This window comes from Rattus norvegicus, chromosome 15, assembly GCF_036323735.1.
Source record: "Rattus norvegicus strain BN/NHsdMcwi chromosome 15, GRCr8, whole genome shotgun sequence".
Taxonomy (NCBI): Eukaryota; Metazoa; Chordata; class Mammalia; order Rodentia; family Muridae; genus Rattus; species Rattus norvegicus.
The window spans coordinates 3693463-3720685 of NC_086033.1; the positions used below are offsets into that span (position 1 = coordinate 3693463).

At 44.4% G+C, this 27223-nt stretch overlaps 2 protein-coding genes across 20 annotated transcripts in view; both read left to right on the plus strand.

Annotated features, from left to right (window-relative positions):
• Window positions 1-113: 113 nt before the first annotated feature.
• Myoz1 (myozenin 1) lies at window positions 114-7369 on the plus strand. Of its 2 annotated transcripts, none has more exons than XM_006251655.5 (6): window positions 114-214; window positions 1267-1378; window positions 2944-3122; window positions 5322-5562; window positions 5947-6112; window positions 6869-7366. In XM_006251655.5, exons 2-6 carry the CDS (start codon window positions 1306-1308, stop codon window positions 7098-7100), a joined length of 891 nt encoding a protein of 296 aa, XP_006251717.1. In that variant the 5' UTR covers window positions 114-214; window positions 1267-1305; the 3' UTR covers window positions 7101-7366. The 2 variants fall into 2 exon arrangements, with proteins under 2 accessions (XP_006251717.1, NP_001102567.1); NM_001109097.1 differs by having other exon boundaries at window positions 151-214; window positions 1288-1378; window positions 6869-7369.
• A 5181-nt stretch (window positions 7370-12550) lies between these two features.
• Usp54 (ubiquitin specific peptidase 54) overlaps window positions 12551-27223 on the plus strand; it is a 100923-nt gene continuing 86250 nt past the window's right edge. For 4 of the 18 annotated variants that reach the window (XM_063274518.1, XM_063274535.1, XM_063274515.1 and 1 more), the window contains exons 1-2: window positions 12551-15488; window positions 22917-22999. The gene's annotated coding sequence lies outside the window, so the exon portion shown is untranslated. The other 14 variants (XM_063274516.1, XM_063274536.1, XM_063274538.1 and 11 more) reach the window with 10 other exon arrangements.

Below are 27223 nucleotides of genomic sequence, written 5' to 3' on the forward strand. Positions count from 1 at the left end.
GCAGGATCCCGGCTCAGGGTCTCAGTGCCCCCGTTTGTGCCATTTGAGCTGCTTGTGCTCATCGACTCTATTAATAACCACCCCCCTCCCTCCCTCCCTCCCCCACTGCCAGGGCTGCCCCTACGCTTGCCCAGCTCAGGTTCTCCAGTCACAGCAGCTCAGTCATCCAAAGCTGCTGGACCCCAGGGAGAGCTGACCACCAACTGAGAGGCTGGTAAGTCTGTGGTTCTACCACAGGAAGGGGCTGGAGCCCACTTTTGTGACCTCCATGTTTGCAATCGTGATTCTTCGTCCTCAGGGAGTGGTCTCTCTTCTCATCTCTGCTCAGCTGCTGGTGGTCCAGTTGGAGCTGCAGAGTTGGAAAGAAAGGGACCTGAGGAGTTGGGAGGAATTAAGATGTGTGGGGAGGTACCTGACAGATGGGGAGGGGTAGTTTGAGATGCCACTAGGTTGGTAGAGTGTCGTTGTGTTTGTGTGACAGAACACCACAGAAAACAGCAGGACTGTTAGGGAGAGACTGGACTGTGTGTCTTTTTCTACCTTGTCCCCACCCACAGCCAGATCTCATTCCTGTGTTTCTGTCCTCCTACAATTCTCTACCCCCATGCATGATATTGCTGAGCTGACATCTGTCCCAGCTCAAACGCCCTCAGCTTGCTCTCAGGCCCAGCTCTGCAGCTTGGGGTAGGAGTTGCCTGAAGAAGCAAGGAACACACCCATGACCTCTCGGGCCATGTTCCAGTTGGCTTCCTGGAAGAACAGCTTCTCCTTCCTATGGAGAAGGGTTTGGCTGAGTCTCCTCAATACTAGCAGAACATTTCTCTACCCCCTTAGACCTTGATGGAAGCCTGAGCAGGAGACCAGAGTCTGGAGCCATAGTTGTAGCCTGCTATCCCAACACAAACAAGGACTTTAAATCATGCCAGGCCCAAGAAGCCTGAGTGCATTGCTTTGCCAGTGTTGTATTTGAACCCCCTTCGGCCATAGCTGTGTTTCCGATGCCCATACAGGAGTTATGGAAAGCGAACATAGCCGGTCGGTAAGACGTAAGGAAAGGGGTGCAGTTCCGCCTCCTGTCCTGCTTCCAAAGAAAACAGAAGTCTTGGCCGTTTACCTTCTGGGGATACAGATCACTGTGAAAACACATGCACGCATGCAAACATGAACACATGGGAAAAACTCTGAAGAAAATTTGTCCTCGACCCCAAGTTAAGTAGTTCACTGTAGTGAACATGCTTGTTTTCCCCTTTCCTGTCTTTTTTCAAGCCTGCTTCCTGCTCCTTCCAGGTCAAATCCCCCTCCACCATGCCGCTCTCGGGAACCCCGGCCCCTAACAAGAGGAGGAAGTCAAGCAAACTGATTATGGAGCTCACTGGAGGTAGGGCGTGCTTGAGCGCCCAAATGTAGGATTTTTAAGAGCATCCCTGAATCAAGAGCTGCAGAAATGATGTAAGACCGGTTATAAGTCAGAGTGAAAAAGACAAGAAGAATGGCAGCTGTGGAGGGTGTGGGAGATGGGGTGATGGGAGAGGTAAGAAGAGCAAGGAGGAAGAGACAGGAAGAACCAGAATTCCCTCTGTGGCCTCCAGGCCTTCCCACTGATTACTCGGAGACAACACCGGGCTGAGATTCAGGACAGGACCCATGGTCAGTGAACCTGTGGGAGGCACAGGCTAGGCCTCACTGAATGGTTAACTCCTCTTTCCTTTCTAAGTTCGAGGGAACTTATGTAAGCATTTAAAATAGGAAACTGCACAGCCCTACTCCCTGGGGATGCACACGAGTTACCAAGTGTGAAGTTCTCCTGATACCTCAGGAGTCAGAGTTCACTGAATAAAGAGAGAAAGGAGAGGACAAGGATCTGCGTTTAGAGATGGGCTTTCCCTGGCCGGTGTAATTCCTCCAATGGCCACTGTCTGTGGTGTTCTCTTCACTTGTTCTCCTTCACTCCAAGCCCATGCCCCTTGGCCGTGTTCTTTCTCCACTCGAGTATTCAAACACTATATATGGTTCCCTTTGTCCCCTTGAGTTCTCACTCTAAACCATGAAATCAAAACTTCTTATGAAATTAAAACAAAAGCACTTCTCATGGGCTGTGTAGGGTGGTGCATGCCTAGCACTCAGGAGATGGGGGCGGGGCGGGGGCGAGGGCGAGGAAATCTTTGTGAGTTCTAGGCCAGTCCGTGTTGGGGTAGACCAAATCAACATGGTTCCACATGGAGAGGTTTAATGAGAGAAGAGTAGAAGAGGGGAGAAGTAAAGGCCGGCCATGAGCACCAGGAGGGAAGAGGGGAGGGGAATGGGGAGAGAAGGAACAAAGGGGAAGAGGAAAAGAGAGCAGAGAAGAGAAGAGCAAAGAGAAGGAGGAGGGGGGCAAGCAGCCCCTTATATAGTGTCAAACACAGCTGGCTGTTGCCAGGCAACTGTGGGGGTGGAGCTTAGACAGAATACCAATAGTCAGTGCTACAAAGTGAGACCTTGTCTCAAACACACATACACACACACACACGCACGCACGCACGCACGCACGCACGCACGCACGCACGCACACGATGGTGAGATTACTCCGTGGTTAACATCACTTGCTGCTCTTGCAGACGACCCAGATTCAGTTCCTAGCACCCACACGGTGGCTCACAACCATCTGTAACTCTAGGTCCAGGGGATCTGAGTGCTCCTCTCACTTCTGTGAGTACCAGACATGCACATGGTGCACATACATACATGCAAAGAAAACACTCATACATATTAAACATAACTAGATCTCTGAAAAATCTTTTAAAAGACACACAAGACAAACAAAAACTTGTAAGCCAGACAGCCCTGTGCCCGAATTAATCTCTTTTAGAATACACTTAGCTGTGGGTGGGTGGCGCTTCCCTTCCCAGTCCAGAAAGCCTTCATTTCTTCTTTCTGTCTCCTCTTCTCTACCTCCTGGATAAGGCGGTCGGGAGAGTTCGGGCCTGAACCTGGGCAAGAAGATCAGTGTCCCGAGGGATGTGATGTTGGAGGAGTTGTCGCTCCTTACCAACCGAGGCTCCAAGATGTTCAAGCTGCGGCAGATGCGGGTGGAGAAATTTATCTATGAAAACCACCCCGATGTTTTCTCTGACAGCTCAATGGTGAGTATGGACATCAACCACTCTCTCAAAGCCCAGTGTCTTTCCTGGCAGCTTCTCGGTTGCCCCCAATTTCCCCAGATACCACCAACCTTGTCTCCAGGAGAAATGAGAAACTCATTAAGATCCTCCATATATTCAGTTCCCAATGACTCGAGGGTGAGTTAGAATTAATTCCTGAAGCTTAGTCCCCATCCTAGAGCCAGTGCAGGCATGAGGACCACACCCATAGGGAGAAAATTCCTTCCCAGTGTGGCTACGTGTTAAAATAAGGTTGCCAGATAAAACATGGGACACCCAGTCCTGTATTTTGACACTAAGATACACAATTAGTAACTTTGTATTAAAAATGTGTTCTTTGTATTACTGGGGACATAAAATAATTAAAACCTACAGAATCTTGGGGCTGACTGTATCGCTGAGTGGCAGATGCATGGGACCCTAGGTTTCATTTCCCCCCAAAATCAAACAGTAAGCAAGCAAAGGTCCAAAGGGGGTACCCAGTTAAATTTGACCTCCAGATATATACAATGAGCTGTGTAGCTTGAGGAGGCTTGTGAGTTTGAGAAAAGTTTTTTAAATGAATGGTTGTTAAATATATTGCCTGTAACATGTAACCTTTTGGATTTAAAAACAATATAAGATTTGAATAATAAAAATTAGGGTTTTGTTGTTGTTTTTAGAATAGTACCATGTAAATCTGGCTAGCCTAGAACTATGTAGACCAGGCTGGTCTCAAACTCACAGAGCTCTGCCTGCCTCGGTCTCCTGATTTCCAGGGTTAATGGTGTGCTATATTTTAAATTTAAATACACATTTTTCTTTTGGTTTTGGTTTTTGGTTTTTGGAGACAGGATTTCTCTGTGTAGACCTGGCTGTCCTGGAACTCCCTTTGTAGACCAGGCTGGCTTTGAACTCACAGAGATTCACCTGCCCCTTCCTTCTGAGTGCTGGGATTAAAGGTGTGTGCCATCAACTACAAATAATTTCCTTTTTTTTTTCTTTTCTTATTAAAGTTTTATTTTTTTGGCTTTTTTTTTATTGGCTATTTTCTTTACTTACATTTCAAATGTTATTCCCTTTCCCGATTTCCCCTCTGGAGTCCCCCTATCCCTTCTCCCTTCCCCTACCTCCATGAGAGTGTCCCCCACCTACCCATCCACTCCTTCTCATTTCCCTGCCCTGGCTTTCCCCTACACGGGACATTACAAATAATTTCTCAATGTAAACACATCCCACTAAATATTTAAGGCATATTTTACACTAAAAATGTTATATACCTGAACATTAAACTTGGGTGATTATAATTTTACTTGGTACATCTTCGGATGTTAGAAGAGTTTACGGAAGTTTTATAACTATCTCCATTTTGAAAGATGACAGGAAACTAAAATCTTCCTTCTTTAAGGTCATCTCCTCCAAGACAAGAAGAGTAAGGGGGTTGGAGAGAGGCCAGGCACAGGATGTTACCACAGAGGAGCGCGGGACTGGCTCCATTTCCTCTCTTCCTCCTCCACCTTCTCTGGGTGGCTGGGGGGACAGTGGAAATGGATGCAGACGTGGACGCGGCCCAGCAGGAGTGTCTGTCATGAGCCCTTCTGCAGGATCAGAGTAAAAGTGCTGAGTGGGTCACAGCTAACTTTAGGAGGCCAAAAGCCCTCCTCTGTGCTGGGTCTGGTTACACTGGGTAGAGGGTGTGGGACACAGGGTAAGGTGGCCAGGAGGGCCTCCTCAAGGAGTTGGTGGAGTTATTTTTAGGCTTTGGAGCCCAAACCAGTATTGCCCTTTTGGCTCTCCTCCCCCGCTTCACCTGCTACAGTTTCACTGTAAGAAAGTTCTGGCCTGATGGGCCATCAAGAGGAGGAGAGGAGCAGGCAAAGGAGGCCTCCCTGCAGGGCGAACTGAACTGTGGCAGTTTCTTGTTGAGCAGGTATCTTGGTTTGCTTTGCCTTGCCAAGATAGGATAGGGAGTGGAGAATGAGCTGCCTTACTCTGAGGTGTAATCAGGGAATTGCACCTCTCCCAGAAAGCAGTTCCCTCGGGCTGACACTCTTCTCTATGCGTTCATTAGCGAGGATTTCTCAGAGCCTTGGGGTCTTGTGGCTGCCCCTTAGCTCTGTTGCCTGCTCCTGTACATGTGCCTCTGTCTGCGTTTTCCACACCCATTGCTAATCTTCCTCTTGTTTTGTACTTTCTTTTCAGGATCACTTCCAGAAGTTTCTTCCCACAGTGGGAGGACAGCTGGAGTCAGCTGGTCAGGGCTTCTCCTATGGCAAGGGCAGCAGCGGAGGCCAGGCTGGGGCCAGTGGCTCTGCTGGACAGTATGGCTCTGACCGCCATCAGCAGGGCTCTGGGTTTGGAGCTGGGGGTGCAGGTGGTCCTGGGGGCCAGGCTGGCGGAGGAGCAGCTCCCGGCACAGTAGGGGTTGGAGAGCCAGGATCAGGCAAGTATTCTCACCAACCAGAAGTACTGTATCTGATGCCCAGGGCAGACATGTCCCCAGGAATGAGGCCTAGTTGAGATGTGGAAAGAGGGAGACTGAGGTGTCTTGGACCCAGAAGGTATCCAGGATACAGCAATGTGTTTGCTCCACCCACAGCCTTATCGTTTAGTTTCTTTTCTTTTCTTTTTTTCTGGTTTCTCAGATTCAGTCACAAATCTCACCCCAGACTCCATTATGTTACAAACCATATATAATTCCCAGGATATTGTACCTCTGACCCTCGACTCAGCCGCTCCCCTAGTGGTAGGGTATGGGACTAGCTTTCATTAGCCACTGATAGTGGCTGCTATCATCTGATGTATGTTTCCCTTCCATGGCTACCAGGTGACCAGGCAGGTGGAGATGGGAAACACGTCACTGTGTTCAAGACATATATTTCCCCGTGGGATCGGGCCATGGGGGTCGACCCTCAGCAAAAAGTGGAACTTGGCATTGACCTGCTGGCATATGGCGCCAAAGCTGAACTCCCCAAGTATAAGTCCTTTAACAGGTAGGATAGCGGGGGAGGAAGCTGACGTGTCCCGTTGTGTGACACCTTGCTCTACCTGGTTTAAGTTCAGATGTTTCAGAGGGGGCTAAGGTGTAAGGACAGGAATAGGGGACCCTCATGGAGGATCCCCTGCCTCTCATAGCGGTGGAGTGAAGGGAAGATCTCTATGTTAGTTTGGCACTCATTTTTTTCGGCTTGGGTTTTTCGAAGGTAAAATGGGGATCCCACACTTTGTGGTTGGAGGTGTGTCCTGGCTCCCTCCCATGCAAGGTGACAATGTCTTTACTCTCCCTACAGGATGATTCTTTCTTTATCCCATGCTCCATGTTTCTATTGTTTAGAAATGGGCATTGAGGCCATGGCTAGGACGTCTGTGTGAGGCAGGTCGAGGAAGGTCTACAGAAGTGTTTCCAGCCACTCTCCATTTGAGATGGGGGTAGAGTTGCAGTTGTAGGTTACAATATACATTGCAATTTAAGATGGTCTCATACTGTTGGCTCTATAGTGGCCAAAATGCTGGTGTTTGTCCCAACTGTCCATGAGATCATGTAGTCTACTAGACTCATCTCATTGTTAACTTCAGATAGACAGCAAGCCAGGTAAGTGGGTGTTAAGGGAGGACGAGGACTGGAAGCAAGGAAGCAATGTCTAACTATGATTTATGGACTCTCCTCCCTTAAAGCAGGGTGATAGCTCATTGACAAGTGCTTTCTCTTTTATTCTGATTCTTAACTATATGACATGTTCCCCTTTCAGGACGGCAATGCCCTATGGTGGATATGAGAAGGCCTCCAAACGAATGACCTTCCAGATGCCCAAGTTTGACCTGGGGCCTCTGCTGAGTGAACCCTTGGTCCTCTACAACCAGAACCTCTCCAACAGGCCTTCTTTCAATCGAACCCCTATTCCCTGGTTGAGCTCTGGGGAGCATGTAGACTACAGCGTGGATATCGGCATACCCTTGGATGGAGAGACAGAGGAGCTGTGAAGTGTCTCCTCCTGTCGTATGCATCATTTCCCCTTTCTGGTTCCAATTTGAGAGGGGACGCTGGACAGGATGCCCCAACTGTTACTCCAGTATCCTTGTGGCAATGGAGGGTAGAGGGTGGGAGCCTTTCCACCCTTCAAGTTCCCACTCCAGAGCACCCCTCCTGACCAGCTAAGAGCTCCCATCCTGCTGTTCCATATGGAATCTGCTCTTTTATGGAATTTTCTCTGCCACTGGTAACAGTCAATAAACTCTAAGGAAATGAACTCACTCTTCCTCTGGTATTTGAAGGCAGATGAGAACTGAGGCTGATGATGCACAAAGGTTAACTAAAGCAAAAGACTGACACTTCACTCAGACTTTAGGACCATATATGGGCTTTGGTTCTTACACATCCACACCTGCATTGACACCCACAAAAACACACTCATCAGGTATAAACAAAGAGTATCATTTGATATTACATGAGATAAAATCTTGTGTGTAAGCCCACATGCTGGCCCCTGTATGTATAAAGCTAAGAAGCTAATGCACACTGATTAGGAAGTAAGTGTTGGTAACTGCAGGTAACACTTAGTACCAGAGTTATCTTTGTGTAGCCAATTAAAAGCTGGGAAACACCGAGAAAGGAAAAATGAGTTTTAAGAAAGTGAAGGTTCCTTTGATTTTTCACAGTTACTGGTGGGGCTAACGATACATCTCAGTGGTTTAAGTTTTTACTGATCTTCAAAAGGACCAGTCTGGATGTCATTTGTAATCCCAGTCCCAGGGGATATGTTACTATGCTTCCTAGGGCATCAGGGACGGCATGTAGTGCACACACATGCATGCAGACAAAACACTCATATACATACGATAAAAATAAGTAACTCTAAAGTTACCAGAAACCAGAGTAAGCTTGGGAATATAAAAACCTATATGGGGCTGGAGAGATGGCTCAGAAGTTAAAGCAAACACTTGTTCTTGTAGAAGACTGGAGTTTAGCTAGTTCTGAGCACCCACATGTGGTTCACAACCACCTGTACTTCCACAGACACCCAGCACCAGTGTGGTGCATATACACACATGTAGGCAGAACCATCATAGACGCAAAAGGAGACCAGACAGCATTGAGAAAGAAGCAGGAGAAACCAGCTATAGTAACGGTGTGCTTGGTTCTATGAGCACAGCAAGAACTGATCTAAAGGTTCCAAAGGATTAGTGATGTTCAAAAAGAGCTTGAAGAAACCTGACAGCAGCACAACAGGAACGAGTGACAATACTCTTGTACTGATTTCCAACTTAGGAACCTGGAATTCATTATGTAGATCAGGCTGGCCTTGAACTCATAGAGATATGCCTGTCTCCTAAGTGCTGGAATTAAAGTATACTTTTAAAATTGTTTTGACTACTGGGCTGGAGAGATGGCTCAGCGGTTAAGAGCACTGACTGCTCTTCCAGAGGTCATGAGTTCAAATCCCAGCAACCACATGGTGGCTCACAACCATCTGTAATGGGATCTGATGCCCTCTTCTGGTGTATCTGAAGACAGCTACAGTGTACTCATATATAATAAATTGTTTTGACTACTAAACTCTTTTTCTTTTCAGAGACCAGCCTTGGCTACTTGAGATCCCAAAAGGGAGAGGAAGAGGGGGAGAGGGGAGGTGAAGAAGAAGAAGGGAAGAGGGGGAGGGGAAGGGGGTAGCTTTTGGAGAATTCTTATGTTCTTTAAATGTCTAAGCAAAACTCTGTATGTGCATTTTCCTAAGACGGTTTGCATAGTTTAGATGCCTCTTCAAAGTACCTGAAATAAGGTTTAGATGCAAACAGTGCATTTGGAAATGAAATCCCAGCAGCATAAGGGGAGAAAGCCAGGAACGGGTACTTTAGGTAATGGGGGCTGAGTCCCACTGGAAATCTCAGACAGTCATGCTACTCCAAGAATGGCCCGTGTCATTCAGCAGCTGTGTCTGAGGAGCTCAAAAGTGGGTATGGTGGCTTGCATTTGGCCCCAAGATGGGCATTTGGGAAGAGCAGGAGGATCATGGGAAATATGAGGCCAGCCTAGGCACAGAGTAAATTCTAGGCCAGCCAGGGAGGGCTACACAGCAAGCTTCTGTCTCAAACAATAACAACAAAAACCAAGGAGACAAAAACTGGAATGCAAATGGATATGGCGGCTAGGGCTTATAACCACATCGGAGGCAGATGGGCATCTTGAGTTCAAGACCTGCATGAACTACAAAGGGAATTTCAGGATTGGAGCTTGGGAGGCTGAAAAAAAAAGGGGGGGGGGAGAAGGGAGGGGAATGCAGATTCAGGCCTGAGTACTTGTTTTATTACTTTCTTTAGGTAATCCTACATGTTGGAAAATCCTGAGAAATTTTACCTCAGGCTGGGCAATGGTGGTGTATCCCTTTAACCCCAGAACTCGGATGCAGAGTCAGGATGATCTCTGTGAGTTCGAGGCCAGCCTGGCCTACAGAGTGAGTTCCAGGACAGCCATGGCTACACAGAGAAACCCTGTCAAAAACAAAAACAAACACAAAAACAAACACAAACAAACGAACACTGCTCCCCCACCCCCAAAGCCAACCCAAAACCTAAAGGGCAGCAGCAACAACAGCAGCAATAACACAACAAAAACCAGACAGAAACCAACCAGACAAACCACATACCTCAGACCCGGCCCTCAGGAGTACAAAGGGGGAGTATTCAGCCACCAAATCTTGTTCTCACTGTTTGCACAGAGAAACCCTGTCTTGAAATCCAAAAAGAAATTTTTTTTTCTGAAAATTTTTATTTACAATTTCTGGAGTGCAATCTCTTTATAGAGGAGCACCAACGTTAACACCGGCAAACAGATGTAATTTAAAAGATTGATGGCTGGAGCAATGGCTTAGTGGTTATGAGCACTGACTGTTCTTCCAGAGGCCATGAGTTCAAATCCCAGCAACTACACGGTGGCTCACAACCATCTGTGAAGGGATTGGATGCCCTCTTCTGGTGTGCCCAAAGACGGCTACAGTGTACTTACCTATCATAAATAAACACATCTTTAAAAAAAAAAGGTTTCTTTTATGTGTGTGTCTCTGTGTTTGTATGTGCACCATGTTCATGCAGTGCCTGAGGTCAGGGAGGGGTCAGATCCCCCTGAACTGGACTTACACACTGTCATTAGATGGGACCTGAACTCAGATCCTCTGCAAGGATGACAAGGGTTTTTACTGCTCAGCCGTTTCTCTATCCCCAACACAACTCTAAAGTTCTGAATTACATGCTGTCGTAGCAGCATGATGGAAATCGTGCTGACCCGTACTGTTTCCTTTATGTAGCACAGCCAGGCTGTAAAACTCTCCTCTCAGAAGACACCATCCTGGGTATCGTACTTGAAATAGACTGGTGCTGTGTTCTTAGTCTCATTATTTGGTATATTGCTATAATTGTCGTATTTTGTCAACTCTTGCTAATTTCTATAAAAACAAAGTAAACTTAATGTATTTTGTGGTACTGAGGATCAAACTTAGGGTCTCGTGAATGTTAAGTGCTCTACCATAAGTTACACCACCAGCTCTATAAATGAAAACTCTACCATCCGTGTGCAAACATAAAACAACATAGTATGTTCAGGGGTTGAGACTTTCTGCACTTTTTGGTGTATGGGCAGGTTCAGATCACACTCCCTTCAGATGAAGGAGAAAGAATTCTATGTTCAGAAAGTCTGAGATGGGAAGTGCTCTGAGCTTCTCCTCGTGATGTAATATGCTAAGGCACAGAGAGGTTTGGGTGGAATTCTTAGTTCCCACCAGGTCTCAGGCTTGAAGGTTGTAGGCTCCCTGCTAGAGGTTGAGAGCTGAGGTCTTTTTGCTGTTTTCTTGGGACAGGATGTTGTGTGTCCCAGCTGGCCTTGAATGTCTGACTTGCCTGCTTCTCTCTCTCAAGTGCTGATCACAGGGTGGATGCCTGCATTACTACCCTCTCTTCATGCAGTGTTAGGGATGACACCCAGTGCTTGTGCCTGTTAGGCAAGTGCTCTACCCACTGAGCTACATTCTCATGCTTGCATATTGCTCTCTAGGTGACATGCTCTGTCACACATCTGCAGGCCTCAGGCCTGTCCATGCTCTTCATTCATTAGTTCTTTGAAAAATTTGTACAATTTGCCCTCCTTCTCCAACATGTCCAAGATCCACCCACTTCTCTACCCACCTAACTTTGTGTCTTTTTTAAATTTTTTCTCTATCAAGGCCCAAGTTATGCTGAACAAATAATATTGGATGAGTGGCTTTCTACTGAGAAAACTGACATCCCCCTCCCAGAAGCTGACAATGCCAGTAGCTCCTTGGTTAGTGGTGGGACTTTGTCAAATTCCCCTCTCTATGCTGGAATGTGGTCTAGCTTGAGCTAACACGGGTCCTCTGCATGCTGTCCCAATTACTATAAGTTCATTTGTGCAGCAGCCTTGCTGTGTCCAGAAGACAGTGTTACCTTGTAGACATTCCCGGCCTCTGGCTTACACTTTTTATGGCTCCTCTTCTGAAATGACCTCTCAGCCTTTGAAACAGGGAATGTCTGTGCGTTGTTATGAACTCATGAGTGCAGGTGTCCTTAGAGGTCAGAAGAGAATGTTGGCTCCCCTAGGGCTGTACTTACAAGGGGTTGGGAGCTGGGATCCAAAATCAGGTCCTCTGCAAGAGTAATATACATCCTTAGCTACTGAGTCTCTGCTCCAACCCTCATCGGTATTCTTTAACAAATGTTTACTGTTTATTATAGGTTCTACATTAGGCCAAGGAGCTACAAATAACCCCCATGTGATAGAGAACTTTCTTTTATAGTCAATCATGAAATAATTAAACTTTCCCCTTAAAGTGGTAGAGGGTGCCCAGCGTCTGTTGTTAATATCACTGAAAACTTAGAACCTGAGTATTTTTCCAGATCAGATTTTCTGAAATTTAAAAAACTGAGACAAAAAATTTATGGGACAAATTTTAAAAATTTACAGAGCCAGAGTAATGGTTATTTCTTTTGTAGATAAGTCCACTTAGAAAACAAACTGTTCTCAGAAGCAGCAATGGTGGCCTAATGCATAAAAACATATGCTTGTATAGGCTCCAGTTAGAAGGTCATCATGGCCTCAGGATGGTTTTACCACTCCTTAACCATCAGTTTACATGTGGCTTCTACACTCGCAGGAGAGCAGGCATCCTGGAGGAAGAAGCAGGAGGACAATAAACTCAGACTAGTCTGAGAACAATGCAGAGTAAAAGGCCACCCTGAGCTACCCATTGAGATCCTGTCTCAAAAACCTGTTAACTGGACATGGTGGCACACACCTTTAACCTCCACATTTAGGAGGCAGAGGCAGGAGGATCTCTGTGAGTTCTAGGTTAGTCTGATGTATATAATTCCAGGCTGGCCAGGGCTACACATTGAGACTGTATTCCAAAACAAAACCACAGACAAGCAAAAACCTGAAGGCTGGTGAGATGGTTTAGTGGATACAGGTGTTTGCCTCTAAGCCTGGTGACTTGAATTCCATCCTTGGGATCCATACAGTGGAAGGAGAAAACTGACCTCTGCAGGTTGTTAGTCTATAGTCTGCATGCCCAAATAAATGTAATAGGCTCTGCATTGATAAAAATTTAAAAAGAAAAGACATAAAATGAACAATTAATGTTTGAGTATGTAATACATTAGTGGCTCTTAGCCTTCCTAATGCTGTACAGTCCTTTAATAGAGTTCCTCATGTTGTGTGATCCCCAACCATAAGATTATTTTGTTGCTACTTCGTAACTGTAATGTTGCTACTGTTATAGATTCTAATGTAGACATCTGATATGCAGGATATTTGATACATAAACCCTGAGAAAGGGTCATCTGATACCCTAAGGGATCAAGACCCATAGGTTCAGAACCTCTGTAATGGTGGTGGGCTTGACTAGGGAAGATTCCTTGACTTCCATTCTCTTAGTAGTATGAGAAAAGTGTTCTCTTCTTCAATGTCTCCTGTCTGCCATCATATTTGTTTTCTTTTGAAGGGTCTATGGAGCTATGGATGGACTGCGATTCTGCGTGGAACAGGCTAGCCTAGACCTTGTGGTGATTCTCCCAACTCTGTCACCACACCAACCCACTATCCTCTCTTTTTTTTTTTTTTCTTTTTTTTTTTCCGGAGCTGGAGACCGAACCCAGGGCCTTGTGCTTGCTAGGCAAGCGCTCTACCACTGAGCTAAATCCCCAACCCCCTATCCTCTCTTTTTTATTGCAGTGTTGGGGGTTGAATTTAAGCATTCACAGATGCATTAGCCAGGTGTGGTGATGCACACCTTTAGTCCTAGCACTTGAGAGGCAGAGGCAGCTTGATCGAGTCCCAGGACAGCCAGAGCTACATAGTGAGACCTTGTCTCAAAAACAAAGGAACTCAAGAGGGTCCTTTCAGATAAGAATTTGTGATTCTAGTGCGTTCTAGTATTCACAAGGTTTTGTAGTATATAAGGCTAACTTTTGTTGTTATTTTCCTAGCCTCTGCTGCTATTGAGTTAGCAATTTCAAAGGTTCCTCTTTTATAAATCACATACCCAGAATATTACTCCCCTGGTAGAGTGCTCATTTGATACTATAGAGACAAAGTCTATGCTGTACAATATTGTACTTACTAGCGAGCTGCATGTCATTTCTGAGTTCATTAAACATTTCTGGTCAAAACTGAAATGTGGGATAAATACAAAATAAGTATTTTAAAACTTTTACTCTGATTTTTTTTTTTTTTACCTTGTATGGGTGTTTAGCCTACATGTCTGTGCAGTTCATGCATGCAGTGTCTGCAGAAGCTAGAATGCATTAGAACCTCTGGAACTAGAGTTGTTAGTCAAACCCTGGTCCTGTGTAAAAGCTGCACTCTCCACAAATACTCTTTAACTGCTGAGATCTCTCTTCAGACCCGACCCAAAACACTGGTTTCTGAAAAAGTAAGGGGGAAAAACCAATCTTGAATGAGTGTGGCATTGTAGGGGTTTAATACTAGCACTTGGGAGGCAGAGGCAGGTTTTACCTCTGTGAGTTCCAGGCTAGTCAGGGTGACAGAGTGAGACTTTGTCTTAAAAATGAAATGTTAATATTGATAACAAGTTATTTTTTAATTAATTAATTTTCAGAGGCATGTAGCCCTAGTCCTTCTGAAATTCACTATGTAGACCAGGGTGGCCTGGAACTTGCAAGAAATCCACTTGTTTCTCCCTACCAAGTTCTGGAAGTAAAGGCATGAGCCACCACACCTGGCCTGAATAGAAATTGAAATACTAGTGAAATTAATTTTGGTAATAAATATAGCAAGTGGAAAATTTTAAGTTGTACACTGTGGTTAGCCATATATATTTTTACTTGATAGACCTAAAAGCACTTCACGAAAGGCTTCACAAGGGCTTCTAGAGGTAAAAGTTCTTTCTAATTTCTATTGTCCTGTTCATTCCCTGTGTTTCATTCCTTCTTGTTGACCAATGTCCCGTAAATCCTTCTGCTTCCTAGGCTCGCTTTATTGGCCTATGAGCAGAGACACTCCTTTAGGTCCCGATTCAGAGGATGTTTGCACAGGCTCTCAATCAACAAGTCCAAACCTTGCTCCTGAGAGATTTCCGTTTGCATCCCACGGCTAAACACCAAAGGGTCTGTCTGTCTCTCTGTCTCCGTCTCTGTCATTCGTGTGTGTGTGTGTGTGTGTGTGTGTGTGTGTGTGTGTGTGTGTGTTAGTGTGTGTGTGCGCGCGCGCCTGTGTGTGTGTGTGTGTGTGTGTGTGTGTGTTAGTGTGTGTGTGCGCGCGCGCCTGTGATTTGCTTCCTATTTTGGTCTCGAAAATTGATGGGGCGGGGCACTTGGGATAAACTTTTCCGAGGAAGCCAACTAAGTTTGTCAGAAAAAGGACGGATAAAAAATTCTTGAAGGTAACCTGGAGGTGAGGAGGTCAGTTTCGGGCCTACCCATTCCATCACCAACAATTCGACCAGAAGGGAAAATGTCCGGGAAACGGAACCTAAGGTAAACAGTTCTCAGTCCGGTGAGGAAGGAACACACATGCCCAAGTTTATTTCGGCAGAGGGCTGCCATAATAACTGTCCCCGGCGGGGACTGACCACCGGCTAGCCGGTATTCTTGAACTCGGTCAGAGCAGTTGGTCCTCGCCCGCGTTCCACCTCTTTCTTTCTCGGCTCACCCAGAGCCGCTCTGCCGCCGCCATCTTACACACGATTATCGCGAGACATCCTCGGCCGCCGGCCGCCAGACTCCTTTTCCAGCAGGTCTCTCTTCCACGGTTCTCGCCGTCGCCGAGGGAAGTATCGCGAGAGTTGGTTGCCTTGGCTCCCTGTAGCTATAGCAGCCGCGGCGGTTAAGGATGCGACGGCGGGAGCGGTGAGTGCGACACTCTCAGGGGGGCGGGGCCGGCGGAAACGGGGTGCAGGGGTAGCTCAGGGGGAGGGGGTGCGGAAGGTCGGGTCTCAGGGGACCTGCACCCCGGGGTGACGTGTTAGGAGGGACTCCCTTTCTGTGCGCAGCGGGACCGGGCGTCTTTCTGAGCTGGGGCGGCAGGGGAGGGTTGGCGGTGCTCGGAGGTCCGGGGACGGGGGCAGGGAGACCCGAGTAGAATTAGGCTCAAGGGGGCAGGAATGGGAGCCGGAGAGGGATGTGAGTGATGGGAGCTGGGAGGTTAAGGAGACTCAGAACCGGATGAAAGGAGCCAAGCTGGATCCGAAAGAAGTGGGAAGAAAATGGGGGTAATGTGCAGAAGAGGGTATGTTGAATGGGAGCAAAGAGTTGGGCCCACGTTGGTTTGTACTGTTGAGGGTTGGGTAGGAGTGCGGAAAAGAGGGAGGGTCAGATTTTTGCAAACACCCATTCCTTCCCTGCTCTACGGAAGGCTGGGCTGGGCCACCCGTCCGGCACCTGACTCCTGAATGGTGTGGCGGGAATGGTGGCGTCCCGGAACCTTCCAGCTTTCTGTTCCCCTTGCCAAAGAAATAATCCAGCGAACCAGCACTCTGGACTTGTGAAAGGAGAAGTCTTGGTAAACTAGTATTAGTTGGAGAGGTTCTTTTTAGCGTAGAGACTATGAGTAGGGTACTGATTGATTGCTACTCTAAAATAAAGCGTGGGGTGGGGGCGGGAGAGAGACTTTCTTGAGGAAAAAAAAAAAAAGCCCACAAACCATGAGGTTTGCTTCTTCTGGAGCGTTTGTGAGCTGAAAGAAGGGTGTGTGTGTGTTCACAACACGTTTCTTCCCAGATTCATTCAAATGTAGAATTCCTTTACAATGTGCTCGTGAAATTATATATGCAGTGTAAAATCAGTAGAGTCGATATAGCAAAAGAATGTACAGTTAAGACACTCAAACCTTTTCACAGATAGAACTTAAAACTAAGAACGTGTTTCTGTTGTAGCAGGACGGTGAACACTCAATCTAGGGGCAGTTTAGTACCTTGCATAGAAACCATACTGTTTTTACAGTATGCCCATTCAGATTATCTTTGAAGAAATTGGTGAGGTTTTATTTTAGGAGACAATAAATTTTGAATACCTGAAAATAAAAGCAATTTTAAAATTAACGAGGGAAAAAATTTTACCCTCTGAATCTCAAAAACTGTTTTTTGGAGTTGAGTTTGGATTTTTTGGCTGGTTAATTTCATTTTTAGTGGAAATCAATGGCTTCCTGTAAAGGGTAAAGATAATTTAGCCATTTTTTTTTCTTTTTTCTTTTTTTCGGAGCTGGGGACCGAACCCAAGGCCTTGCGCTTGCTAGGCAAGCGCTCTACCACTGAGCTAAATCCCCAACCCCGTAATTTAGCCATTTTAATCTGCAGAAACAAGCTTTCCAAAATTTTTTCTATTTTGTAGGTATAAATTTACAAAGGGTAACTTCTTTTGATTATGTAAATTATGTAACCGGATTTTGCCATATTGAGATTCATAAATTCATTAATTAGAATAATGGCTTTTAAATCCTTGAGCTAGCTTAAATATAGTCATGGAACCCATTTATTTGATGTATATTAGAGGAAAACTTAGTTTGTGGTGTTTGTAACAGGACTTTTCTTGGACAGGGTGAAGCTTTGTGTGGTAGTTAACAGAAATTTTCTGTAAGAGTTCAACAACAAACTTTATGGAAGCCCTGCTGTGTACCGTATTATGTAAGGTGTTGACGGGAGAAGGTCAGGTCACATCTATTGAGACCTCTTTTGTGTGGAAGACCTCAGGGTATAAAGGTGAAAGGTACAAGGCTCTCTGCCTTTGATTGCTAAGAAACCATTTGGGAGACAATAATGAGACATAATGGTGATATAATGAGTGCGTTGTATTAACTATGAGTATGAAATATGTTCTGTCCTTGTATTTACATAGTTGATTTAAAAAATTTAAAAACAGGATTGGGGATTTAGCTCAGTGGTAGAGCGCTTGCCTAGGAAGCACAAGGCCCTGGGTTCGGTCCCCAGCTCCGAAAAAAAGAACCAAAAAAAAAAAAATAAATTTAAAAACAGCCAAATTGTGGTGGCACATCCCAGCACTCAAGAGGCAGGTGAATCTGAGTTCCAGACCCAGCGTGAGTTCTTCAACAGCTAGGGCTACAAAGAGAAGCCCCTTGTCCCTGTGGCACCCCTCCCATCCCCCCCACATTAAGCAAATTCTAAACTATGCTACATGAATAAAATATTTTTCAGGAGAAGAAAAAGTTGCAATGGAAATTGAAGAGGAGGTTTTTCTAGTTTGCTCCCCCACCCCCTGCCCCTTGAGATGGAATTGGTAGCCTAGATCATCCTGTACCTTTTGAGGCGTCAGTTTATCTAGTGGTCCTTTAAACTTTTTCTTTTTAAAAATAATGGTTTTCACCTATTCTGCAGGGAGACAGAAGGCCAGGTGGCGACTGTAGTATACAACCTGTAGCCTAGTCTTTGCTTTTTAAAAGATTTATTTAATTAATTATTTTATATAAGCACACTTTAGCTGTTTTCAGACACACCAGAACTGTACATCAGATCTCATTACTGATGGTTGTGAGTCACCATGTGGTTGGTGGGAATTGAACTCAGGACCTCTGGAAGAGCAGAGCGGTGCTCTTAACCACTGAGCCATCTCTCCAGCCCAACTCACAACATTCTTAAGTAACTAATAATAATATTCAACACTCATTAAGTTCGTGTTCCGTGCATTCTTCTCATTTGTAACACAACAGCTGGGATCTTAGGGTTTTCTTTTTTGCCTTATGCAAGCAATGACCTAGGGCCTTGCACAAGCATCTACCAGTATGGCCTTGAATACCTACCTGAGTTTTAAAAATAAGGATCAGGCTGGAGAGAGAGAGATAACTGCAGTAAAGGTCGTACTGCACTTGCAGAGGGCCTGAGTTTGGATCTTAGCAGCACCGTCTTGTGGCTGACACCACTTGTAAGTGCCTGGCAGTTGGACACTCACTTCAGGCTTCTGCTGTCTCCCATACACGGCATTCACTCAGCTCACATGCAAATAGAGAAAATAATAAATCTTAAAAGTCAGGATAAGGAAGTTAAAAAATAACTCAGAAACAGAAGGAATCTGGGATTGGTGACATCCTTGCAATCCTGTAATCTGGTAGGCAGAGGCAAGCTTGAAGCCAGCCTGGTCTACAGAGTGTATTCCAGGCCAGTCAAGACTACACAGGGAGACCCCAACTCAAAAGATTAAATGGTAGGAAAAGATAAGGAGGTGTCAAAATGAAGTTGGCAGAGATCATAGAGCTGGTAAATGCCAGACTAGGAATTAGTTGGAAGTGATGTGATTCTTATTTTTACTCTCAGAGGTTGGGACAAGAAGATTGCGTAAGCCTAGAAGCTCTATACAGCTTGTGTATAACCCGGGAGACCCCTCTCAAAGAAGAAAACATAGTCAGGTGAGCAAGATGGCTCAGTGAATAAGGGCACTTGCAGCTAAGCATGGAGACCTGAGTTTGATTCTTAGAATCTACACTGTTGTGAAGTTTCACAAAGTTGTTCTTTGACCTTCACATATATGTGTGACATAGACATAGTTTTATTTAACCCCCAACTCTTGTGTGTGTAAACACACAAAATGTTAAAAAAGAGAGTAGAACATAAACACATAAAACCTAGGCTTTGGTGATACAGATAAAGTGGTATGCTTAGCCCGAGAAAAGCCCAGGGCTCAAGCTGTAGCCTTGTTTTTTTTAAGATTTATTTATTTGTTATATACATGTAGCTGTATTCAGACACACCAGAAGAGGGCATTGGATCCCATTACAGATGGTTGTGAGCCACCATGTGGTTGCTGGGATTTGAACTCAGGACCTCTGGAAGAGCAGTCAGTGCTCTTAACCACTGAGCCATCTCTCCAGCCCCAAGCTGTAGCCTTGTAAGACAGATAAAAAAGAGTCTTTGTCCTGAATTCACTTTGTAGACCGGGTTGGCTCTACAAAGAATTCAGACTGCCTCTGCCTTCCCAGTGCTGGGATTAAAGGCATGTGCCACCACACCTGACTAAAGAATGATTCTTAAACTGGGTGTGGTGCTGCACACCTTTAATCTGTGAGACAGAGGCAGGTGGATCTCTGTGAGTTGAGGCCAGCCTGATCTACAGAGTGAGTTCTAGGATGGTCAAGGCTGTAGGGTGACCCTGTCTCGGAAGAAAGGAAGGAAGGAAGGAAGGAAGGAGGGAGGGAGGGAGGGAGGGAGGGAGGAAAAAGAGCAGTCTTGAAGCAGACTTGATATTGAGGTAGAGATTGAAATTGGAGAGTATAAGTTTGTAGAAGGGGCATCTCTTCATAAGGTTTCCTCCCTCATATATTTATACTACGTATGAGAAACTAATTTGAATATAGCATGATGCTAAATTTGAGGATTTATATTGTTATACAGGGACTTGAATAAATTACAATTTTCATGCTGTGTTTAATTGTATAGGGAACTATGCTTGGGAAAATGGTTGTAACAAGAAATAATTAACATTTGCAAGCTCTCAGAAAATGATTGTTTAGTAGTGGAAATGGTTATTTATTCATATATGCGGCAAATGATACTTTTTAGTTTTTTGTTTTTTTGTTTTTTTTTTTCCCCGGAGCTGGGGACCGAACTCAGAGCCTTGCGCCTGCTAGGCAAGCGCTCTACTGCTGAGCTAAATCCCCAACCCGATACTTTTTAAAAATTTAATTTTGTGTGTATGAGTTTTTGCCTGCAACTATGTGTATATACTACATGTGTGCCTGGTGCCTGTGGAAGCTAGAGGCAGGCATCATCCCATGAAACTAGAATTATAGATACTTTGTGAACACATTTAGGTCCTGGGCACTAATCCTGGGTCCTCTCTAATAATGCTGGCCAAAATTAAAATTTATTTTTGTCTTTTAAAGTTTTTGTTTGTTTTCATTTTTTGATAGAGGGTTTCCCTATGTAGTTTTGGCTGTCCTGGAACTCGTTCTGTAGACCAGGCTGGCCTTGAACTCACAGACATCCACCTGCTTCTGCCTCTCAAGTGCTAAAAGCATGTGCTACCACTGCTGGGCTTATTTTTTCAACTTTAAAAATTAAAAATTGTATCTATTTATTGTGTGAGTATAGGCATGTATGTGTGTGAATGTAGGTGCACGTGTGCCATGGCTCATGTGTAGAGGTCATAGGACTACTGCCTCTCCCGTAATCTTGTGGGGTTAAAGCAAGGTCATCTACCCCTGCAGGAAAGGGCCTCTACCCTCTGAGCTATCTCACTGACCCATTTTGTTTTGTTTTGTGAGGAAGAATCTCAGATACACAGCCTACCCTGAACTTAAAAAGTAGCTGAAGTTGGCTTTGTACCAGATCCTCCTGTGTCTGTCTCTCAATGCTGTGATTGCAGGGACTGATCACACCCACCCTAGAAATGTTACTAGGTTAGACTCTAAGGTGGTTAACTCTCCTTCCCTCTTGGAATACAAAGACACACACACACACAGAGATACCCACACACACACACAGAGAGATACGCACATACACACACACACACACACACACACACACACACACACAGACCTGCTTTCATGGTTTTTACATTATTTTTTTGTTAATATATATGGGGTTTCATATAGAGATTAGAGGGCAACTTGTGAAATTGGTTCTTTTCCTTCCACCATGTGGATTCTGGGGTTCAGACTCAGGTGATGGGCTTTAGTGGTAAGTGCCTTTACCTGTTGAGCCATCTTACTTGAAATTTTTGGTTGAAATTAAAATTTTTTAAATATATATATGCATATAATTTTAGAGATTTTATGTATATAAATGTTTTATCTATATGTAAATATATATACCACATGTGTTTCTGGTGAGGTTAGAAGAGGGCATTGGATCTTCTAGAACTAGAGTTATGGTTGTGAGTACTGGGACAAGAACTTGTTCCTTTGCAAGAGCAACTGCTAAGCCGTATCTCCAACCCCTAATTTTAATATATATTAAATATATTAACATATTAAATATATTATGGTTTATTTATTTTACGTATGTGAGTACACTGTCACTGTCTTCAGACTCACCAGAAGAGGGCATGGGATCCCATTACAGATGGTTGTGAGCTATGATGTAGTTGTTGGGAAATGAACTCAGAACCTCTGAAGAGCAGTCAGTGCTCTTAACTCCTGAGGTGTCTCTCCAGCCCTAATTATATTTTCAACGTACATTTATTCGTGAATGTTTGTGAGTGGTGTGTGCATGTCATGGTGTGTTTGGGGAAGTCAAAGGGCAACTTGCAGGACTCAGTTCTTCCCACCATGTTAGTTCTGGCATTGAACTCCGGTCCTTAGGTTTGGTGGCAAGTGCATTTGCACTCTGAGCTATCTCGTTGGACAGAAATTGAAGTTTTATGTATCTGTAAATAGCTTGTTTTTTTTCCAGTTTTTTTTTTTTTTTTTTTTTTTGGTTCTTTTTTTTCGGAGCTGGGGACTGAACCCAGGGCCTTGCGCTTCCTAGGTAAGCTCTCTACCACTGAGCTAAATCCCCAGCCCCTTTTCTAGTTTTTTTGAGACAGAGTTTCTCTGTGTATCAGCCCTGACTGACCTGGAATTTGCCTTTTAGACCAGGTTGGCCTTGAACAGAGATCCATCTGCCTCTCCCTCTTGAATGCTGGGATTAAAGGTATGTGCTACTGTGCCTCCTACCCATTCTTTTTTAAATTATTTTAATTCACTGAGTTTGACTGGGGCTGCCACTACTCTTGGGTGTTGGCCTATCCAGTAGAGTGCAGTTTACCTAGCAGGGGCCACACCCTTAAAGAAAAATGACCTCCTTTCCACCGAGCCATCCGCAGTCATAGTTTCCGAGTTAGTATGGGCGGTGCCGTGAGTCCCTACTTCTTCCAAGCTGGAATGTCAACTGGCTTGATCTTGTGCTGGTCTCGTGTAGGCAACCACAGTTGTCTCAAGTTCATGAGTGCAGTGGTGCTGTCCTGTCCAGAAGACAGCTTTCTCTGTGATCTCCCCAGTCTCTGGGCCTTAAGAGTCTCCGTGGGTCTGTGGGTGGGAGTAAGGTAGATGACCATTTGTGTCTGAGCACTATGGAGATACTTACTCTCTACTCTTTTTATGGAAAGAGAAATAGATGCTCTCAGGTAAGTTTAGGAAGCTAGTGTTGTCAGGAGACTAGATAAAAGACAAAGTACAAACTACTACTGACTTCCCTTATATTGTATTTATTCTTCCTACCTAGGATAAATGCATTCAGATCATTTAACTAAGTGTCTTTTATATTTGGGGTGTGTGTGTGTGTGTGTGTGTGTGTGTGTGTGTGTGTCTGTATTACTGGGTCATTTTATCTTTTCTTTTTTCTTTTTAAGTAGGATTTACAGATTTACGGGCAAGATGGTGCATACTTTTAATCCCAAGACTGGGATACAGAGGCAGGTGGATCTCTGAGTTTGAGGTAAGTCTGTTCTACAAAGCAAGTTCTAGGACAGCCAGGGTTATACGGAGAAACCCTGTCTTGAGGGGCAGGGGGTAGACAGACAGACAGACACACAGACACTGAGAGATACAGAGAGGGATGGACACACACGTTCACGCACACACATGCACACTTGCACACACACGCACAGAGAGGGGTGGGGAGGATATGTAGATTGAAGGGAGTCAGTGTATGTTTCCTTGAGTTGACTCTTGAAGCATTTCCCATCTGTATTGATTTTTGCTAATAGCATATGGATAAATGAGATTTTTTTTCCTGACACTTCTTTATCTAAGTGGGCACCAATTTAGTCAAGGCCAACCTAGACTCCAAAGCAAGTCCCAGGACAGCCAGGGCTGCTACACAGAGAAACTGTCTGAAAAACACTCATGTTTTCGTGAGTTATTTTTGATATATCGTGACATATTTCCAAGAAAAGTTTTGAGCAAAAGAAAAGTAATACATAAATCCTTGAGAACTGAAAGAGAAACTTGTCCAGGGGATGGAGATACTTGGCAGGGTTTGCATCTAAAAGTGGTCCTCCCTTCTCACTCTCCTCAGGACAGCCTGGATGTACTACTTTTCATTGAAACAGCCTTCCTTTTTTTTTAAAGATTTATTCATTTATTATATATAAGTACACTGTAGCTGTCTTCAGATACACCAGAAGAAGGCATCAGATCTCTTTACAGATGGTTGTGAGCCACCATGTGGTTGCTGGGAATTAAACTCATGACCTCTGGTAGAGCAGTTGGGTGCTCTTAACCGCTGAGCCACCTCTCCAGCCCTCCTTTGTTGTTTTGGAGGTCTGAATTTGCTTTTGCTTCTCCAGGGAGTATAAAGATACTAATTTTATACCACTTACTATTGTTAAATTTTTTATATATTATTTAATTAATGTATGTGAGTACACTGTAGCTGTCTTCAGACACACCAGAGGAGGGCATCAGATCCCATTATAGATGGTTGTGAGCCACCATGTGGTTGCTGGGAATTAAACTCATGACGTCTGGTAGAGCAGTCAGTGCTCCTAACTACTGAGCCATCTCTCCAGTCCTACACCACTTATTTTTTTTTTTTTCTTTTTTCTTTTTTTCGGAGCTGGGGACCGAACCCAGGGCCTTGCGCTTGTTAGGCAAGCGCTCTACCACTGAGCTAAATCCCCAACCCCTACACCATTTATTATTAACAGGAACAAACTGAAAACAGCTAACCCTGCATGATAGATAAAAATGATGATTTAATTTTAAAGTTCAGTTTCTTCATATTGAAGTTGGACAGTTTTCTTTTTTCCTGTTTCTGTCTCAGTCTCTGTCTCTCTTGATAAGGTCTCTCTACATAGCCCTGGCTGTCCTGGAACCTACTATGTAGACCAGGCTGGTCTTGAACTCACAGATTCACCTTCCTCTGCCTCCCAAGTGTTCGGTTACAGATGTGCCCAGAACAAAAAGTATTCTTATGGGCATGAGATGATGTATCGTTTTATTATGATTTTCATTTCCCTAATGGTTAGTAATCCTGAGATGCTCATTGGTCATTTGTATATCTCACTTGATAAAATGTCCTTTTAGGCCCTTGTCCATCCTTCCTTTTTCCCTTCTTTCCTATACTCATATACTTTTGGGGCTTCCCTCCCTCCCTCCCTCCCTTCCTTCCTTCCTTCATTTGAGAAAGGTTTCTTTGTGTAGCCCTGGCTGGCCTGGAACTCACAGAGATCCATTTGCCTCTACCTTCTGAGTGCTGGGATTAAAGGAGTGCTTCACTGCACAGCTTTATTTTTGAGGTTTTAAATATGTATTCATTTAATTTTATGTGCATTTGTGTGTCTGAGTGTATGTATGTGAAGGAGCCTGTGAAGGTTGGAAGCATCTAATACTTTGGGACTAGACTTAAAGTTGTGAGCCACCACAACTCAGTTATGAGTACTGGGAACTGAACCCCAGTCCTCTCCCTAACATAACATTGGTGCTCATAACATTGAATCATCTCTTCAACACCCCTTGTCCATTTTCTTTGTTATATTTTGTTGTAGAGTTGTAAGCATTCTCCACATGTTATACATATTAATCTCTTTTGTTGCTATTGTTTCTTGTTTTGTTTTATTGAGACAGGGCCTCATTCAATAGCTTAGGTTGGTCTGGAACTCGGGATGGCTAGGATGTCCTTGCACTCATTATGATACTTCTTCCTCGGCCTCTTGAGTGCTGGGATTATAGACATGTGCTCATCTGAATATAACCTCTTATCACATTCTTATTTGTACATAATAGCTTTTACTTTATGGTTATTTTTTAAATCTTTTGTTTAATCTGTTATGTTCTTAGTATAGAAACTCATTTTTTGGTTTTTACTAACTTACATATTAAAGATATTTAAAAAGAACACTACAATAAGGATACTCATATATACTGTCTAGTGTGTAAATCCTTAGTTCTACTGATTACCAATCTTTTTTACCAATGGCTGTTGGTGCGTATTTGAAATCCAAGCACTCTGGAGGTTAAGGCCAGAAGATGGGAAGTTCAGAGCCAAGCATTGTCAGATCTTGTCTGAAAACAATCAATCAAAAGATAACCAGTAGTGAATGTGATGTTTCTCTAGCTACTTTAATCTTTAGATAGGCTGTTAGCCTGTTAGAAGTTCATCCTGGCTGAAGTCAAATATTACAGAGGTCTTGTGAAGGAGGGCTAAGGTGAGAAAGGTTCTTGTTTCGTTTCAGGTTCAAAGTGTAGTCAGCAAGCACCACCAGAGGCCTTCGTACATAGTAGGAACGTAGATAGATGAGTTCTTTGCTCTCCAATACTTCTTACTGAAGTTATTTAATACCTCTGTTAGAGCATTTTGAACTGAAATCAGCTCTACTTATCTTTGTGCTCAGATTGTTCTGTTTTGTTGCTCAAGAAATGGGCGTGACAGTAAATGTTTTCTTAAAGGTCGTGAAGCTGAGAGAAAGCTTGGACGTTTTTAGTTCTCACTGCGTGCGACACGTTTGGCTGCCTTGGCTACTTTAAATTTGTGAACAGAGCAAATGGAAGACTGGGGTTGGGAACGTTGCTGGCTCACTTTCTCAAATGCTTGTCCAGCATCAAGTCCAGGGTTTGATACCCAGCACTACCTATATCCCGAGTACTTGGTAGGTGGAAGCAGGAGATCAGAAACTAAAGGTCATTGTGTTGTACTTTTTTTAAAGATGTATTTATTTATTTATGTATAGGAGTACACTGTAAATTCAGACACACCAGAAGAGGGCATCAGATTCCATTACAGATGGTTGTGAGCCACCATGTGGTTGCTGGGGATTGAACTCAGGACCTCTGGAAGAGCAGTCCGTGCTCTTAACCGCTGAGCCATCTCTCCAGCCCCCTTGTTGTACATCTTGAGTTCAAGGTTAGCTGGGATACAGGAGACTGACTCTGCCTTGTTGGAAGAAAAAAGAGAGAAAAAAATAGGAGAGCTATAATTCCCTTGAGGGATAAATTTTTGTAAAATCTATAAGAAGCAGTCATTTTTTTAGTGGAGTCCAGTTAAGGGAAAAACTGTTGAAATAGACAGTCCTGCTTCCTGGATAACGGTGGTAGACCTGACTTCACTGTAGCTGAACGTGAAGTTTTCTTGTGAGCCTGTACTAGCTGTAGCAGATGCAGTCACTGCTGCCGTTGGTCCCTGAATCAGTAGTATGAAGTCGCCAGAACAGGAAATGATCCATGGCATAGGCCCGTGTAAGGAAGGACTTGTAGTTCTAGCCACATTGGTACACAGGTTGTGGGTGTCTCTTTAAGCGCACAGACTGGCTTACTGTAGGAGGAGCTGTTTCTTAAGGACCAGGTGTGAGTCTGAAGTGATGACCTCATTGTTCTGACCAGACCTGCCCTAGACGCTGACTGGATACTTTTCTTATTACACATCCTACAGCTGAGAGAAGCAGGATGTGATTGAAACTTCAAGCAGTCTGTGAGTAGGGGGCAAAAAGCAGGGGGAAACTTTGAAATATGTGGATATGAATGTCAAACTTAAAGACACAGACACTTAGACTTTCTCTAATCTGAGGACTGTGGAAAAAGTACATGAGAGGTTGAGAAAAGCTTTGGTGGCTCTAACTTTTTTCTAGTGGCCTCTATATCTGTCTGTCTGTCTGTCTGTCTATCTCTTTCTAGAGATCTGTCTGTCTGTCTGTCTATCTATCTATCTATCTATCTATCTATC